The sequence below is a fragment of the Littorina saxatilis genome, linkage group LG9 (assembly GCF_037325665.1).
Source record: "Littorina saxatilis isolate snail1 linkage group LG9, US_GU_Lsax_2.0, whole genome shotgun sequence".
NCBI lineage: Eukaryota > Metazoa > Mollusca > Gastropoda > Littorinimorpha > Littorinidae > Littorina > Littorina saxatilis.
Genome location: NC_090253.1, coordinates 43,559,481 through 43,577,832, shown reverse-complemented (window position 1 = coordinate 43,577,832; position 18,352 = coordinate 43,559,481). Strand labels below are relative to the sequence as shown.

General features: G+C 39.8%; 1 protein-coding gene across 1 annotated transcript; it reads left to right on the top strand.

The window, feature by feature from the left end:
- Positions 1-16,378: 16,378 nt before the first annotated feature.
- On the top strand, positions 16,379-17,323 carry LOC138977210 (uncharacterized). Its single transcript, XM_070350115.1, has one exon. It carries the CDS (start codon positions 16,379-16,381, stop codon positions 17,321-17,323), a length of 945 nt encoding a protein of 314 aa, XP_070206216.1.
- Positions 17,324-18,352: the final 1,029 nt, after the last annotated feature.

Genomic DNA, 18,352 nt, shown 5'->3' with positions numbered 1-18,352 from the left:
TTGTGGATCTACTTTTTGCGACTCAAAAGTTCAGAACACTCTAATGTACAAAATATACATTTCTGGAGCAAACAATACAACCGTACCGCATTTAAACCAGCAACTACAGGCTTGAACACATGAATCTCAATATAAAATCCATGAGTTTGGTTGTTTTCTGAATTCAGATCTGCCGTGCACAATCGTTTATCGCTAGCAAGATTCCAAGGAAAAGTAACTCTCATACTTTGTCTAGCGACACGAGTAGTTCCCCTTCCAGATTTCGGCTGCATCTACAAGACTGCAATCCGACGGTCAGTTTTCAACAATATTTCATTTTATAAACAGATCACACGCAATCAATTACAAACATTTAATCAACTTGAAGAACATGCAGCGGTTTCATACACTATTTTGCCCCAGAAAACTAAACTTCATACAGTTTTTAGCGTTGGAACACGGGTGTAAAACTTCGTCTGCTAGTCACATTCGAGGAAAGAACATTTCCTGAGCGATACCAAAACATGAACAGAACACACACTATCTGCCTTTACCGCCACAGCAGAATGACAACATAACTGTGTACTTGATTTTAGTTCAAAACATGGAAACTGACAAGAAGTGTTAACAAAATTGAATGATTTGCACGGAACTATTCAACCGCGCATTAATCGATCGCCTGCGCAGGTAGACTGGTTGGGTGAATATGATTCGATCAAACTTTCGCACAAAAACTCCTCTTTTCTTTGAATAACTGAAGAAAGGAGGGATAAAGAGGTTACATACCTCGTCTCAGTGATTATCAAAAATAATGGTCTCAGTTCGCGGTCATGAAAAAGCTCGCTGAAGCTCGCATTTTTCATGATCCGCTAACTTCGACCATTATTTTTGATAATCACTGAGACTCGGCATGTAACCTCTACTTATTCCCCCCTCTGCTTCTTTACCTCTGTAAACTTGTAGGGGTAGTTATTTTTCGATAATGACCCAGCAACCAAACAAATAACGACCCAGCAACAGCCTGAATCCTCGATAGTGCAATGGGTTGAGAAGTTGTTCTGTTTCGGTACTACTTTTTGCGACTGAAAAGTTCCGAACGCTCTAATGTACGAAGTATACATCTCTGGAGCAAACAATACAAACATACCGCATTTAAATTAACAACTACAGGCCTGAACACATGAATCTCCAAATAAAATCCATGAGTTCGGTTGTTTTCTGAATCTAGATCTGCCGTGCTCAAACCGTTCATCACAAGCAATTTCCCAAGGCAAGTAACTCATACTTTGTCTAGCGACAAGAGTAGTTCCCCTTCTTTTCACTCAGTTTCTTCGACAACAGACTGCAATCCGACGGTCAGTTTTCAACAATATTTCATTTAATAAACAGATCACACGCAACCAAATGCACACATCTCATCAATGTAAACAACATAAAGCGGTTTCATACACTATTTTCCCCAGAAAACTGAACTTCATACAGTTTTTAACGTTGGAACACGGGTGCAAAAGTTTGTCTGCTAGTCCCATTTGACGAAAGAACATTATCCTAAGCGATACCAAAACATATACAGAACACACAATATCTGCCTTTGCCGCCACAGCAGAATAACAGCATATCTGTGTACTTGATTTTAGTCCAAAATAGGAAAACTGACAAGAAGTGTTAACAGAATGGAATGATTTGCACGGAACTATACAACCGCGCATTAATCGATCGCCTGCGCAGGTTGACTGGTTGAGTGAATAGGATTCGATCAAACTTTCCCAAAAAAACTCCTCTTTTCTTTGAATAACGGAAGAAAGGAGGAATAAAGAGGTTACACACCTCGTCTCAGTGATTATAAAAAATAATGGTCTCAGTTCGCGGTCATGAATGAAAAAGCTCGCTAAAGCTCGCATTTTTCATGATCCGCTAACTTCGACCATTATTTTTAATAATCACTGAGACTCGGCATGTAACCTCTACGTATTCTCCAAGTTTAATTTTAGTGCCACACATCGCCGTAATGAGGAAGGAGGGTGAGGTTGGCTCCCTAGGTATGTTTGTGGGTGTATGTGTTCGTGTCTGTGCAAAGCATTTCTTAAAAACTACTGAACGGATTTTTGTGAACAATCGGTGTACACGTGTTTTAGGTCACTATAAGCTTGTGCTGGTTTTAGACAGGGCTGTTTGATGACGTCATATTTGATGGTTTGTTAAAACTCGAGGCCTCACCGTCACGGCTACATTCTTTCATCAATTCAATTGACATTTTTGTTACACAATCATTGACCTAGTCTGAGTTATGGAATTGCATTTCAGCTTGGTACTTTAGAAAATGATTGATAAAAGTTTCATTCAAAATTTGCCAATTTGTTACTCTTTGTAAAAATCGAAAATGGAATCCCATAATTGATATCATTGTATTTTGTTATTGCCTTCTGGATAAGAACACGAATAGTTTTGTTGTGTTTGATCAAACATTTTTTTTTTTAGAAATGATGAAAACCGTGAAATAGCCACTTTATTTATGTTTGGTACAAGACACATACAATTACCATTTTGCTATTCCTCATCATTCTTTGAATCCACACATTCATAGTTTTATTGTGTTTGACATTGAAAAGACAATGCTCAAAGTGAAAAAAAATGGGTGGATTTAAACTAATTCTTCAAATCTTGAACTCTCAAGCTCTCTTCAGCTTGTATTTAAAGTCAAAAGATCATTGCCTCACCTTGCGACGTTCATTTGCAAGTATGCACAAACTTTAGCCTCCAAGGGTTTCTGTTCTCAAATGATCTTTGGGTCTATATCTGTCTATCCATCTCTGTTTCCGTCTCTGTCTCTGTCTGTCTGTCTGTCTGTCTGTCTGTCTGTCTGTCTCTCTCTCTCTCTCTCTCTCTCTTTCTCTCTCTCTCTCTCTCTCTCGTTCCTTTTATTCTCTTCCTCAATTCACGGGGAACAAATCCTCGACATTCCATCTTTTTATTGTTTGTCCAAAACTATTTTCATTATGCAATTGATAATAATCTTTCATGTTTGTTTGTATAAATGTTTGTGTTTGCTTGGTTCGTTGGCTTATTGGCTGTGGTTCGTGTGTTGTTTGTTTGTGCATTTTTATATTTATTTGCTTATCTGACAATTTATAAAACGAATTATCCGTCTCATGGGCCAACAACAAACAATATTTGGAGACGCCACTCTTTGTCATGCAGGATTTGTTCACATGTGGTTATAAATGACGCCATCTTAACTTACTCTGCACGCAAACACCTTTGGTGTCTACTTTATTTTGAAGAGCTGTACTTTTTTTCTCTCCAGATGATATGAAGGTGGAAGAGGCCAAATAGCCAAGTGGTGAGAGCGGTGTCACTAAAACTCGAAAAGACACGAAAAGACGCGAAAAGACACGAAAAGACACGAAAAGACGCGAAAAGACGCGAAAAGACGCGAAAAGACACGAAAAGACGCGACGCGAAAAGACACGAAAAGACAGCAAATACATACGAAAAGACGCACAAATACACGAAAACACACCTTTGACCCTTTCACCACTGACACTCACACAGCGCATTCACACCTTCTTGTAACAATCACCTCCTCACAGCTCACACGCACACTCACACTCACACTCACACCTGTTTGATGTTGATGTTGGTGTCACTTAATTTATTGGAGTGGATCTCACAACCAAATATACGTCCAAAGTCTTCCGAAGTTCTCAAAGTTCTCTCCGTTCTCTTTCACACCCTAGCATGCACATACATTATTAAACTTTAGCTAGAGTCACACACATCCAATTACAAATCTCAGTAACTATTAGTAACACAACATTCTAAGATGATAAGCCATTCCATTGGTTAAAGACAAGAAGAAAGGAGGGGGGGGGGGGTGTAAAGACTAAAACATTCGAGCCCAGTTGGCACGCTTCTCGTATCAAATTCAAAGGAATTCGCTATCTCTTAAATGAGGCTTTGATCTGAGCGCATCAAACATTCCTACACAAACGTGTTATCAGCGGCTACCCCGGGTAACTCATAAAAGTTACGCAACTGACCACACGCCAGCTGAGCTGGTATTCGATCCATCCGATCCGACAAAGGAATTAACATCTAGACTACTTGACAAAACGCCGATTCCCCCAACATACCCAGTCAAGCTGGCGGCACATTACGTTACGACCACCTGGGGCCCAAGCTATCCGTCTTTTCGTGTCTTTTCGCGTCTTTTCGCGTCTTTTCGTGTCTTTTCGCGTCTTTTCGTGTCTTTTCGCGTCTTTTCGCGTCTTTTTGTGTCTTTTCGCGTCTTTTCGTGTCTTTTCGCGTCGTTTCGAGTTTTAGTGACACCCGGTGAGAGAGCGGTCCCAGTTTTCGACTCGTAAAAGTGTAACAACCACACAACAGCGAGTTGCTTGATGATCTCAGAAATATAAAAGACCTGTGTAATAAAATAGTCATACTAATAAAAATAATAAAAAGTTTTCTTTTTTTACTGTGGAGTGTTATTTCAGTGCATGTAATGAATCAGTCATCAACAACAACAGATAAACAAACAAATATACAAACAAGCTACAATACGAATACGAGAATACGAACAAAACAGGCGCTTGATGCGGTTACTTGCTTAATTGCGAGTGTTGAAATCATTCTGCAGTCCTTTAACACCCTACACAGGAGTCGTTCGAACACACCGATTTACGATTCAGGTGCCTGTCCAGCCTTTCCACTCTGTCTGGATGACATCAGTTACAAGCATTGCAACAAATGTAAAGCTTAACTGTCAGGTTCTTTCCTATAACCAAGGACAGGTGTTTCAAGGGAGAGAAATCCTTTTTCTTAACCGAGGCTTTCTTATAAGGGAGTATTGCTTATACGGAGTATTTCTTATCCGGATAATTCTAGGTGGAGGACGGAAGACATTTGGCAGGAAAATAAAAAGGCATTTCTTGTAAGCGAAGTTTCTTATAAGCGATGTTCTTATAAGGCGGCTCAACTGCATATGTTTTTTAATTCAGGAAATAATAAAGAATAAGATGATATCGATTACTAAAATTGTAATTTTGATCAGAATTATGAGATTTTCAATGACCAGACTAATAAGTTAATTGCGAAGGTCCCAAGCTGATCCCAAAGTCCGGGCTCCGTCGAAGATTGCTTGACCAAAATGTCAATCAATTTGATCGAAAAAAGGGGGCTTGACAGTGCCACAGGATATGACGTCATCAAAGATATTTATGAAAAAATGAAGAAGAAAAAAACCGTCTGTGAGTTTCACTCGGAAGAATGTGTATGTAAAGTTTCATGACGATCTGCCCAGTTCTTTTCTAGGAATCGCTCTACACACACACGCACACACACACATAGTCACACACATAGTCACACACACACACACACACACACACACACACACACATACACACACACACGCACACACACACACATACACATACACGCACATACACACGCACACACATACACACACACACACACACACACACACACACACACACACACACACACACACACACACACACACACACACACACACACGTACACCACCACCCTCGTCTCGACTCCAAGTTCGTGTTGAAATATTTAGTCAAATATTGACCAAATGTAACTAGCAGCTGCTAAAGACATATGTTTGCTATTGAATGTGTCATACACCTCTCTCACAATCCTAAACAATAGTTCTAAAACTCATATGACGTTGTTATTCTTTCCCATCAATAGTATTCTGGTCAGACGTGTTTGGTTGTCTTCTATTTTGTGTTCTCGTTTGTTTACTTCCTTATTTGCCTTCTGCCTCTATCTTTCTTTGTTTCTTTACCAGCATGTATGCTGAGTTAGCAAATCGTGGTAGTTACATTCAGTCAAGTTTTTACTGAATGTTTTCTGATAGACTGATAATCGAGACGAGGGAGTTACTAGTGTCGTATGTGTGTGCGTCCGCGCATGTGTTTGTGTATGTGTTTATGTGTGTGTGTGTGTGTGTGTGTGTGTGTGTGTGTGTGTGTGTGTGTGTGTGTGTGTGTGTGTGTGTGTGTTTTCTTTGTGCTTAATATTATTTTGTTTGGACCTAGCTATTGATGTGTACATTGTTGTTAAACAGTTGTTTGTTGTATGTTTATCAGGGTTTGCTAGTGTGTGATAGGGTTCGTTTCCGTCTGTAGATGTTAGTTTCTTTGTTAGTCCCGTGTTGACAACTCTTCGACAAGCGCTTAGAACTGTACCCACGGAATACGCGCTATATAAGCTTCATGTTGATTGATTGATTGATGTGTGTGTGTGGAGATTCCCCGAAAACTACTGAAAAGATCTCTATGAAACTAGACACACCAATCCTAACATATGATGTTCCAAATCCGGGTTTGTTTGTTTTTTTCAATAAATGTTTTGATGACGTCATATCCAGCTATTACAAAAAGTTAAGGTGGCACTCTGACGATCTCATTACATTTAGTCAAGTTTTGACTAAATGTTTTAACATAGAGGAGGAATCGAGACGAGGGTCATGGTGTATGTGTGTGTGTGTGTGTGTGTGTGTGTGTGTGTGTGTGTGTGTGTGGAGCGATTCAGAGAAAACTATTGGACCGAACTAAACTTGGCCAAAAAATTATTGCAACAATTTTTGCACGCTCAGAAAAGCATTAAAACACAATTCATTTTAGTTGAACTTTATATGCTTAAAAAGGTAATTATGTAAGCTGTACATATCATTTGTCCGATTGATGGTACTTTATAATATAGGCATCCCGTGACAGCCTGTCAAACAAGGTCACCCCTAAAATCGACCTGACAAAAACCATAGCCCCGTATTTTAAAATCTGCAAAAAATTAGAATATGCACAAACCAAACACTTCTGACAACCATTGGCAAGGCCATTCAATTTCCTGTTCAGAACATTTTGTTTTATGCACCTGACTTCTTTAGTCTTTATGTAGCCTTGTATCAAAGGCGGTAGGTGTCAACCGTTTCAGAGGCCAAAAAAGGCATGTTTTGCGGCCATTTTTGACGGGGTCCTCCACCCAAAGAGCCATATCTGCTCAAGTTCTCAATGATTTGCTTTGGAAATTTCAGAAGTTATTACCAAATAGGCTGACCTAAATGTGTGGTGCTTTTTGCGAATGTGTATATTAAGCGTGTCGTATTAAGTAATTTTTCCGAAAGAACTAAACAATTATTCATATTAATTCTGGGTTTTAGGCAAACAAATCGTGACTTTGCATGCTAAGCGAAAAATGGTTGAAGCAATAGGTGCCAACTTTTCAGGCAGATCCAAGAGCTGGTTTACATTTGTTGAAGATGGGAACGCGCATGAAAAATTATCGATCACCGTCTTTGGTAATGCGTACAGTAGCTGTGGAGATAAACTGTCCTTGGCCTGTGCTTCCTTCGCTGCGGGTCACAAAAGCGCAACACAGCGATCCGAGACAGGCGAGTAAGCACAGGCCCAGGACTGTTAGTCTCCACGGGTAGTGTACTCAGTACCACTGACGGTGATCGATAATTTTTCATGCGTGTTCCCATCTCCAGCAAATGTAAACCAGCACTCGGATCTGCCTCAAACTTTGGCACCTATTGCCTCATCCAGATTGTGCTTAGCATGCAAAGTCACAATTTTTTAACCTAAAACCCTGAATTAATATGAATATTTGTTTAGTTCTTTTGGAAAAGTTACGTAATACGACACGCTAAGTATGCACATTCGCAAAAAGCTACACACATTTTTGTCGGCCTATTGGTAATAACTTTTGAAATTTCCAAAGCAAATCATTAAACACTTGAGCAGATATGGCTCTTTGAGTGGAGGACCCCCTCAAAAATGACCGCAAAACGTGCCTTTTTTGGCCTCTGAAACGGTTGACACCTACCGCCTTTGATAAAAGGCTACATAAAGACTAAAGAAGTCAGGTGCATAAAACAAAATGTTCTGAACAGGAAATTGAACGGCCTTTCCAATGGTTGTTAGAAGTGTTTGGTTTGTGCATATTCTGATATTTTGCAGATTTTAAAATACGGGGCTATGGTTTTTGTCAGGTCGATTTTAGGGGTGACCTTGTTTGACAGGATGTCACGGGATGCCTATACACAGTACCATCAATCGGACAAATGATATGTACAGCTGACGTAATTACCCTTTCGAGCATATAAAGTTCAACTAAAATAAATTGCGTTTTAATGCTTTTCTTAGCGTGCAAAAATTGTTGCAATAATATTTTGGCCAACTTTAGATGACAATTTACATGAGAGTTTCTGGGAATGATATCCCCAGACTTTTATTTTTCGATAAATGTCTTTGATGACGTCATATCCGGCTTTTTGTAAAAGTTGAGGAAGCACTGTCACACCCTCATTTTTCAATGGAATTGATTGTTGAAATGTTGGCCAAGCAATCTTCGGCAAAGGCCGGACTTTGGTATTGCATTTCAGCTTGGAGGCTAGAAACTGATGAATGAGTCATTAAAAATCTGAAAATTGTAATTAAAATCATTTTTTGTATGAAACGATCCAAAAATAATGTTATCTTATTCTTCATAATGTTCTGATTCCCAAAACTTATAAATATGTTAAATTCCGATTAAAAACAAGCTCTGAAAATTAAATATATGAACATTATGATTAAAATTAAATTTCCGAAATCGATTTCCTTGTTGGTTCCTGATTCCAAAAACATATATATATATGATATGTTTAGATTAAAAACAAGGTCAGAAAATTAAAAAGAACAGAGATAAAGAAAAACGTGCTATCCTGCTCAGCGCCAATACTACCGCGCTATTCTGGCTAGTCAATTTCACTGCCTTTGCCACGAGCGGTGGACTGACGATGCTACGAGTATACGGTCTTGGTGAAAAAAATGCAGTGCGGTCAGTTTCATTCTGTGAGTACGACAGCTTGACTAAATGTTGTATTTTCGCTTTACGCGACTTGTTTTTTTAATCAAATTGATTGACATTTTGGTAAAAACAATCTTTCACCCGGTCCGGACAATGGGATTGCGTTTCAGCTTGAAAGCCTGAACATTATTTCATAAATTAGTTCATTAAAACTCTAAAAATAATCTAACTAAAACTGAAACTTGATTAACTGTTTAAAAACAATTGTATTCTATTTTGCATTTTCTAAATCTTAAACAAATATGCCATTTGTACTCTTCAAATGTGCTCAACATGAACACAAATCGGTAATATGCTTGCACGCTTCGCGGAGACTAGTTTTTGTCTTCGATATTCGGCTAGCCAAGCCTTATTAGTTTGGGTGATGACGGATTCTAGGATTTCAGTGTCGATCTTTTAGTTTCATTCCGACAGATTGATTGGATGTTTGGATTTTGCTTCACGCGACTTGTTTTGTCTTGAGTTCTCACTTTCTATAATGAAGTATTGCTACGTTGCACTGCTTAGCGCCCTGGAACACTTCAAACAAGGAAGTAAACAGAAAAACACTCCAAGCAAATACTCGTACGTGTCCTGGCGAAAGGCAAAGAGTATATAAGAGTCGGCATGGCATGGACCACCAATCATATCTTCCACATCGAAAGGTAAGTACTTTTCTGCTTCTTCTTCTTCTTCTTCTTCTTCTTCTTCTTCTTCTTCTTCTTCTTTTCTTCTTCTTCTTCTTCTTCTTCTTCTTCTTCTTCTTCTTCTTCTTCTTCTTCTTCTTCTTCTTCTTCTTCTTCTTCTTCTTCTTCTTCTTCTTCTTCTTTTCTTCTCATTCAGCAAAGATTTTTCTGTAAGAATGTAAAAGTAGATTTGTTTAGTTAAGATAGAAATAAAGTGTATGCAAACTGTCATTTATCACACAGTCTGGCTTTTATGCTTACTTGTCATTGTTAAATTTCGCTTATTTTTGCATTCGTTTGTGTCCATTTCGTTTTACGATATGCGTTCAAGGTAAGGGAACCTATTGAACCCGTGATTAAATATGTGGCCGACCAATCTCGTATTTTAGTAATTCGATTAAAACATTTAAAAACAATAAAACCAGAACCCTTTTTCTGTATTATTTTCTTCTTTTTTACATTTAGTCAAGTTTTGACTAAATGTTTTAACGTAGAGGGGGAATCGAGACGAGGGTCGTGGTGTATGTGTGTGTGTGTGTGTGTGTGTGTGTGTGTGTGTGTGTGTGTGTGTGTGTGTGTGTGTGTGTGTGTGTGTGTGTGTGTGTGTGTGTGTTTCTGTCTGTGCGCGTGTGTGTGTAGAGCGATTCAGGCCAAACTACTGGACCGATCTTTATGAAATTTTACATGAGAGTTCCTGGGAATGATATCCCCGGATGTTTTTTCTTTTTTTCGATAAATACCTTTGATGACGTCATATCCGGCTTTTTGTAAAACTTGAGGCGGCACTGTCACACCCTAATTTTTCAATCAAATTAATTGAAATTTTGGCCAAGCAATCTTCGACAAAGGCCGGACTTCGGTATTGCATTTTAGCTTGGTGGCTTAAAAATTAATTAATGACTTTGGTCATTAAAAATCTGAAAATTGTTTAAAAAAAAACAATTTATAAAACGATCCAAATTTACGTTCATCTTATTCTTCATCATTTTCTGATTCCAAAAACATATAAATATGTTATATTTGGATCAAAAACAAGCTCTGAAAATTAAAAATATAAAAATTATGATCAAAATTAATTTTTCGAAATCAATTTAAAAACACTTTCATCTTATTCCGTGTCGGTTCCTGATTCCAAAAACATATAGATATGATATGTTTGGATTAAAAACACGCTCAGAAAGTTAAAACGAAGAGAGGTACAGAAAAGCGTGCTATCCTTCTCAGCGCAACTACTACCCCGCTCTTCTTGTCAATTTCACTGCCTTTGCCATGAGCGGTGGACTCACGATGCTACGAGTATACGGTCTTGCTGAAAAATTGCATTGCGTTCAGTTTCATTCTGTGAGTTCGACAGCTTGACTAAATGTTGTATTTTCGCCTTACGCGACTTGTTGAATTCATGGGGCGGATGTTTGAGGTGGTATCTCTGGTTAAACAAAAAATCAAAGTACGTTAAAATTAGTCATTTGTTGATGGTTATAATATGTCATACCTAAATATTTAAAGCTTTGGGAGTAATTCCGGGCAAGCATCTGCCGAAAAATACTGACACAACGATGCGATATCTTTGCATAATGTCTAGGTATACAGCCTACACAAAATAATACAACATAGCATAGCACACACTTCCACACTGTTCACGCAACACGCAATACAACAGAAGACTGGGGAAAAGTATGGTTCTATGAATCCCCATTTTTATAATTTTTTATATTGTTTTGTCAATAACAACTTATACCTTTCTTGTTTTTTGATTATGGTTCTACGAGCCGAGAGTTCTCTACTGTTCAGTTGCAAACATATTTTGTCACCGAAAAAGAGAGGGAGGGAGCGAGAGAGGGAGGGAGCGAGAGAGAGACGCAGACGCAGATATTTTATTTATTAGGCCATTGACCCTTATGAAGAGATGTGAACAAAAGGTTACACTGATTCCATATTATTGAACTCAACGGGTGCAAGAAAAGAAAACATGATAATCGTACAATATTATGGCTTAAAACATAAAATACACGGCATTTAACTTAGATGTTACAACTTCTCTTAACAGTTTCTTGTGATGAGGCTAAGAGCACGCTAAGTCAAAAGAACCTTGAGTTTTTATAATATTGAAATGGAATAAGTTGTTCTCTTAAGTTGTTCAAATACGGGCAGCACAAAACAAAATGGACTTCATCATCGTGCTTTTCTTTACAAAACGGACACATCAAATCATCGCCATTATGTCTTTTATATCGGTTAGCATGCACAGCAATTTCAGAAATGCCGAGTCGAAACTTAGTCACAATAAATGTTAAACGCCTATCCATATTCAACACAAAATAGGGTTAGATGTCATGTACAGTACACAATTTACGATATAATTCGAGTATATCGGATATATGTTTGTTTTGCCAAATACAAAATCGTTGGGTGTTCGCATTCGCAACTCCTACGAACTTCTTCAACGCAAACAAATGGACCTTTTTGCACTGCAGAGCAGCCTTATCCAGTCTCCATAGCCCATCACCATACTGTACTATTTGTTTTACTTGGAAATCAAACAACTTCAAACAGAATTAAAATAACTATTATTAAGCACAGATAATCTTGTAACTTCTTCAACGCAAATAAATATACCTTTTTGCATGCCTTATCCAGTCCCCATAGCTCAGCACCACACTGTACTATTTGTTGTACTTGGGAAACAAACAACTTCAAAACAACATTAAAATGATTATTATTAAGCACAGTTTACGATTCAAAGAAAACTGTTTCTGTACAAAGGCCAAAGGCCAAATGTGTAAACATGATCTAACGTTTAAATTCTTACAACCAGCTTGTAATTACATTATTCCATTCTTGCAACCTGTTATTAATTACAGTACTATAAACCTTGCTACTAACATTACAAACAGACACATTTTACGATAATAATTTGGATCATTCAAATCGCCTTTCTAAAGAGAGAGAGAGAGAGAGAGAGAGAGAGAGAGAGAGAGAGAGAGAGAGAGAGAGAGAGAGAGAGAGAGTTATAAAGAGAGAGAGAAAGAAAGAGAGAAAGAAAAAGAGAGAGCACACACACACACACACACACACACACACACACACACACACACACACACACACACACACACACACACACTCACTTTATAAACCTTAACGTTTGGGAGAAAGTAAGGCACAGAAAGAAAGAGAGATAGAGAGAGAGAGAGAGATAGAGAGAGAGAGAGAGAGATAGAGAGAGAGAGAGAGAGAGAGAGAGAGCCAGAGAGAGAAAGAGAGAGAGAGATCAAGAAGATTTTTCTAATATGTAATTTGATGGAATATCTTTGTCTCAGAACTACTTAAAACGTGTCTGCCCCAGGCAGAAGAATTATTGACAACAATAAATAATTATAATATTTCCCTAATAAAAAATAAGAAAACAAGAATGTGATCACTTTAAAAAAAAACTGTCCCAATCCCAAACAATATCGGGTGTTTGTTTGTTTTTTAAACTCGCGTTTTGAATTTAAAATATCCCGAAACTCTTGTCAAAACTTATCTGCAGTGCCGAAATATTGGCTCAATGCTATTCTGCACAAAAAAACAATATTCGATGTGCAAAAATAGTTATTGCTTTCAATACAACGGGTTTTTTTCTCTCCAGAATTCTAACCTGCAGTCATTTTCATCTAACATCTTTAACTTGTGTGTTTCACGCAAAAAAATAATTAGACAATTTATTTCATATTCTGAGTCCTTAAACATTTTTTTTTTAATAATTGAAATTGTTTGGTACTATACATATCATATAATTTCATTGCGCCTTTCTGTACACCACATTTTGTTTGGATTTGTCGGGACATAATGGTTTCTACCAATTGCAAATCAGTCTGGTAAATTGTTTAATATGTTGGAATGTCCTAATATATTATCGTAAAATATTATAAGAAATGTGGAGGCTTGTTGACAGACAGCTTTGTTGTTGGTCTGAGGGGGGCATATCCTCTTCGGTTTCATCTTTATCGACCAAGGCCGAAGGCCGAGGTTGATATTTAAACAAAAACGAAGGCGATATGCTCCCCGAGGACCAACAAAAACTGCTGGTCCGACAACAAGCCACCAAACATCGTTTTTGTCATTATTTGGGATGAGCAAAAGTACGCACAATGACAGACGGAATCCCTATTCTGAAGTTAATTTTTAGATCGCAATTCCGGAACATAAAGCGCGTCACACTTGTCTTTAACGTCAAAGGTAACTTTTACGTCGCTTTTCTTCCAGTCTAAAAATATAAGTTTTGGGTATATTCCTTTTCTTTTAAGTGTTGTTCCAGCGTCGCGGACGACGCTGGTATCTGCGGTCGGGAAGACTTTTGAGGAATTTGCCTGCAGGGCGCCGCCATGTTTTCTGTGCTCGACTGCGAGCAGACCACAGGCACATTACACCCAAAATTCTTGTAGGCATACACAGACGCAACATAGCATATACAGACAATAACACCCACAACACTTCAACTGCATATGAAAGGAATAAAAATAAATCCGCAAATCAGTCGCGCACAATACACCAGTTAGAAAAACAAGGAGTACCAAAGCGGCGTGCAGAAACTAAACTGACTCGGAGACTGAGAAGAAACATTTATCACACGATGTGGATAGCAAACATTAAAATAAAACAGATAAGTCAAGCAAAAAATAAACACAAATATCGAAAACACAATAAACAAAGGTAAAGAAAACAAAAAGAGATGCTTGCCGACAGTCAGTGTGTGTGTGCGTGGTTTGCCGTGTGCGTCAGCGGGGTGTGTGTGTGTGTGTGTGTGTGTGTGTGTGTGTGTGTGTGTGCATGCGCGTGATGCGTGCGTAGGCTACGTTCTTGCGTGTGTGCGTTCGAATGAGAAAGAAGAGAGAGAGAGGATTGAACAATGAGGTCACGTTCTCTGTCACATGAATACATATACACACACTGAAGGCTACTTCGGACACGAACACTTGCCAACAACTGTGGTTGGACATGCTTTTGAAATGTAATATTTTTTCGACATGATTTCTGGACATACGAATCCCGCTGTGTTGCCTACTGATGTTGCGAATGATGAAGGTTTTGAGTTGACTGACCTTGAGGAGGGATTGCATCAGGCGTTTATCGTCTCAAATTATATCCTTGCTACTTTTCAGGAGTCAACTATTGCCATTCATGGTAACTTGGATAGTCAATGTTTTTATTTGTTTGATTCCCATCAAAGAAACAGAAATGGTAACCATTCTTCAAATGGCGCTGCAGTTTTGATGTCATCAAGTTAATTCCTTTGCAGAATTGATTGATTTTCTCAAAAGCCATTATCAATGTGTTCATTTCTGTCCAACTGCAATGCAAACTCAATGTGGAGGAAACAAGGATTCATTACAAACAAGTCATCCCTGTACATCAACAGATTTATGTACCTCAATCAATACTGCTAGTATGAGTGACAGGAATCTAAAAGAAAAAAACAACCAAACGCAAATGTACTAGTACTTCTACGACTCGTTTGAATGTAAAACAGAAATGTAACACTATCTGTGACAATGACGGTTCTACGACTCGTTTGAAGGACAGTATAGATCGAACCTTAACCCACAACTACGACAATTTGTGTCAGACTTTTTTGAACAGGAAAATATGCCTCTGTTCAACAGTAACCAAAACATGGAAGATATTTTTGAAACTTTACAGAAATGTAACACTAGCCTATCTGTGACAATGTTGCTTTTGAATTGAACCCACATTTGTTGAACAGGAGAGAATGTTCCTGTTCAACAGTGCCCAAAACACTGAATCTGACGTTTTTGAATCTTTTCTGTCATCTAACTGAATCTGACGTTTTTGAATCTTTTCTGTCATCTAACCCAATTGCTCATGACTTCATCGATCTTGAACATGCCTACTTTTCAAAGAAAGACAGACAAAAGCGAAATCTGCATGTTAGCCATCTGCCTGAAATGGTCAATGCACTTTTGTAAAATTGTCACAGCTGTTATGCACTTTTGTGAAATGGTCAGTGCTGTTGTGCACTTATGCAAAACTTGGTGCTGTGCTGTTAACATTTGAACAAAATGCAAAATGCATTTTGTTCAAATGTTTAGTGCAACTTGCTACTATATAATCGCTGTATGCGCTTTGTGGTAATAATGCACTGTTGTGAAAAGTTTGCGCTAAATGTTGGCACTATGCATCATTGTTGGAGCACCCTCCTGTAGATGCACCATGCTGAAAAATGTACTTATGAATCAAGCATTGACTGAAATAAACAATTTATATATCCAGCACAACATGCAATTCATTAACTTTTGACCCTAACCTTTAACACTTCCCAAAATAAATCTTTGGTGGACATTGCATCGACGCTGTTCATTTTGAATGAACATTTTTCTTGTATGACTTTTCGTTGTACATTTTCCGATTCAAGAAGTAAGTTGCAAATTGACCATGAGTCGCCGCGGTAATTATCAACATTGATTTGGTCTTTGAGAGTGAATGCTTACAATGGTTGTCCTCGGAAACACGAATCCAAAGCCGCGATGGTTCCACACATCAAACAATCAGCCTGATTGGCTTTTACTTTGACAAATCCATGTTTCGCCTGGAAGCTTAAACCGCCTCGATTTCTTACATGGGGAACTGCGTTATTCATTACCCATCTGGTTATGAATAAAAACTGAAAATGATGAAAAGTTTCGTTATTGTCTCAGCTTTTTATCGGAAACACTGATCCATCTATACTGACGTTGTGAAATTATTCAGTGAGGCAATGTATGGAAACGAATCTGATACAACTGTGTGTTTTTCTTCCAATTTGGTGTTGTTGTTTCCATCACTTTCACTTTGCTTTAGGTTGAACAACCATCATGCTGAAAGTCGCTTCTGTCCTGGTTTTCCTGGTGGCCCTGGTTCCAGCCTTGACTCAGGACTACAGCTCTGGCATGGAGTATAACGCACCATATGATCCAGCATATAACACAGGAACCGGAGGCTCTTACCAAGGAGGACAGCCAGACTACGGCAGCGGCGCAGCGAATAACGGAGGGTATGATCCAGCATATAACACAGGAACCGGCGGCTCTTACCAAGGAGGACAGCCAGGCTACGGCAGCGGCGCAGCGAATAACGGAGGGTATGATCCAGCATATAACACAGGAACCGGCGGCTCTTACCAAGGAGGACAGCCAGGTTACGGCAGCGGCGCAGCGAATAACGGAGGGTATGATCCAGCATATAACACAGGAACCGGCGGCTCTTACCAAGGAGGACAGCCAGGCTACGGCAGCGGCGCAGCGAATAACGGAGGGTATGATCCAGCATATAACACAGGAACCGGCGGCTCTTACCAAGGAGGACAGCCAGGCTACGGCAGCGGCGCAGCGAATAACGGAGGGTATGATCCAGCATATAACACAGGAACCGGCGGCTCTAACCCAGGAGGACAGGCAGGCAGCGGCTATGGCACAGGGTATGGCACAGGAACCGGAGGCTCTAACCCAGGAGGACAGGCAGGCAGCGGCTATGGCACAGGGTACGGCACGGGAAACGGAGGCTCTAACCCAGGGGGACAGGCAGGCAACGGCTATGGCACAGGGTATGGCAGAGGGTATGGCACAGGTTTCGGAGGCTTGGCCGGTGGCACAGGAGGTTCCGCCTTTGGAGGCCTGGCCAGATTTGCCATTGGCGCACAGTATGGCACAGGAGGTAGCGCCCTCAGGAGACTGGCAGCAGCTAGGTTGGCCAGTGGCAGAAGCTCTTCTGTATTATCCAGATACAGCAGCCTCCGTGGACTCTTGGGTCGCTTCGGCTAGACTGTAAGCATGCGTTCAATACTTTCTGTTTTCAATTAATAGTCTGGCCTTGTTGTTACATTTAATCATCACTTGACTGAATAATTTAACGAGGGTGGAAGGGACCTTTGTTTTCGATTGTGTGTGTGTGCGTGTTTAAAGGGTGAAAAGGACCTTTAAGTCTGTCAACGTGTGTGTGTGTGTGTGTGTGTGTGTGTGTGTGTGTGTGTGCGTGTGTGTTTGTGTGTGTGTGTGTGTATGTGTGTGTATGTGTGTGTATGTATTTGTGTGTGTGAGTTTGTGTGTGTGTGTTTGTATGTGTGTTTCTGTGTGTGTGGGGGGGGGGGTGGGGTTGTGTGTGTGTGTGTGTGTGTGTGTGTGTGTGTGTGTGTGTGTGTGTGTGTGTGTGTGTGTGTGTGTGTGTGTGTGTGATAAGAAGTGCTCGTTAACTGTCAAATTATATCTTACAAAAATAGACGAACTCCGGGTTGGGAAAGATGAATATACTCTTGCTTTTAGTGAGGCAAGCGACGGGCGCAGTGGCGTGGTGGTAAGACGTCGGCCTCCTAATCGGGAGGTCGTGAATTCGAATCCCGGTCGCTGCCGCCTGGTGGGTTAAGAGTGGAGATTTTTCCGATCTCCCAGGTCAACTAATGCGCGGACCTGCTAGTGCCTTATCCCCCTTCGTGTGTACACGCAAGCACAAGACCAAGTGCGCACGGAAAGTGCAATCCATGTCAGAATTCGATGGGTTATGGAAACACGAAAATACCCAGCATGCCCCCCCCCCCCCCCCCTCCCCTAAATCGGCGTATGCTGCCTGAATGGCGGGGTAAAAACGGTCAAACACGTAAAAATCAACTCGTGCTAAAAACATGAGTGAACGTGGGAGTCTAAGCCCATGAACATAGAAGAAGAAGAAGTGAGGCAAGCTTTGCACACGCCTAGCTAGTAACTGATACATAATGCCACGTTGGAAAGTTTGCCCTACTTAAAGCAAGAGTATGTGCCAGCTCTTTCAAAACATCTGAACCCGACAGAAATATTTCC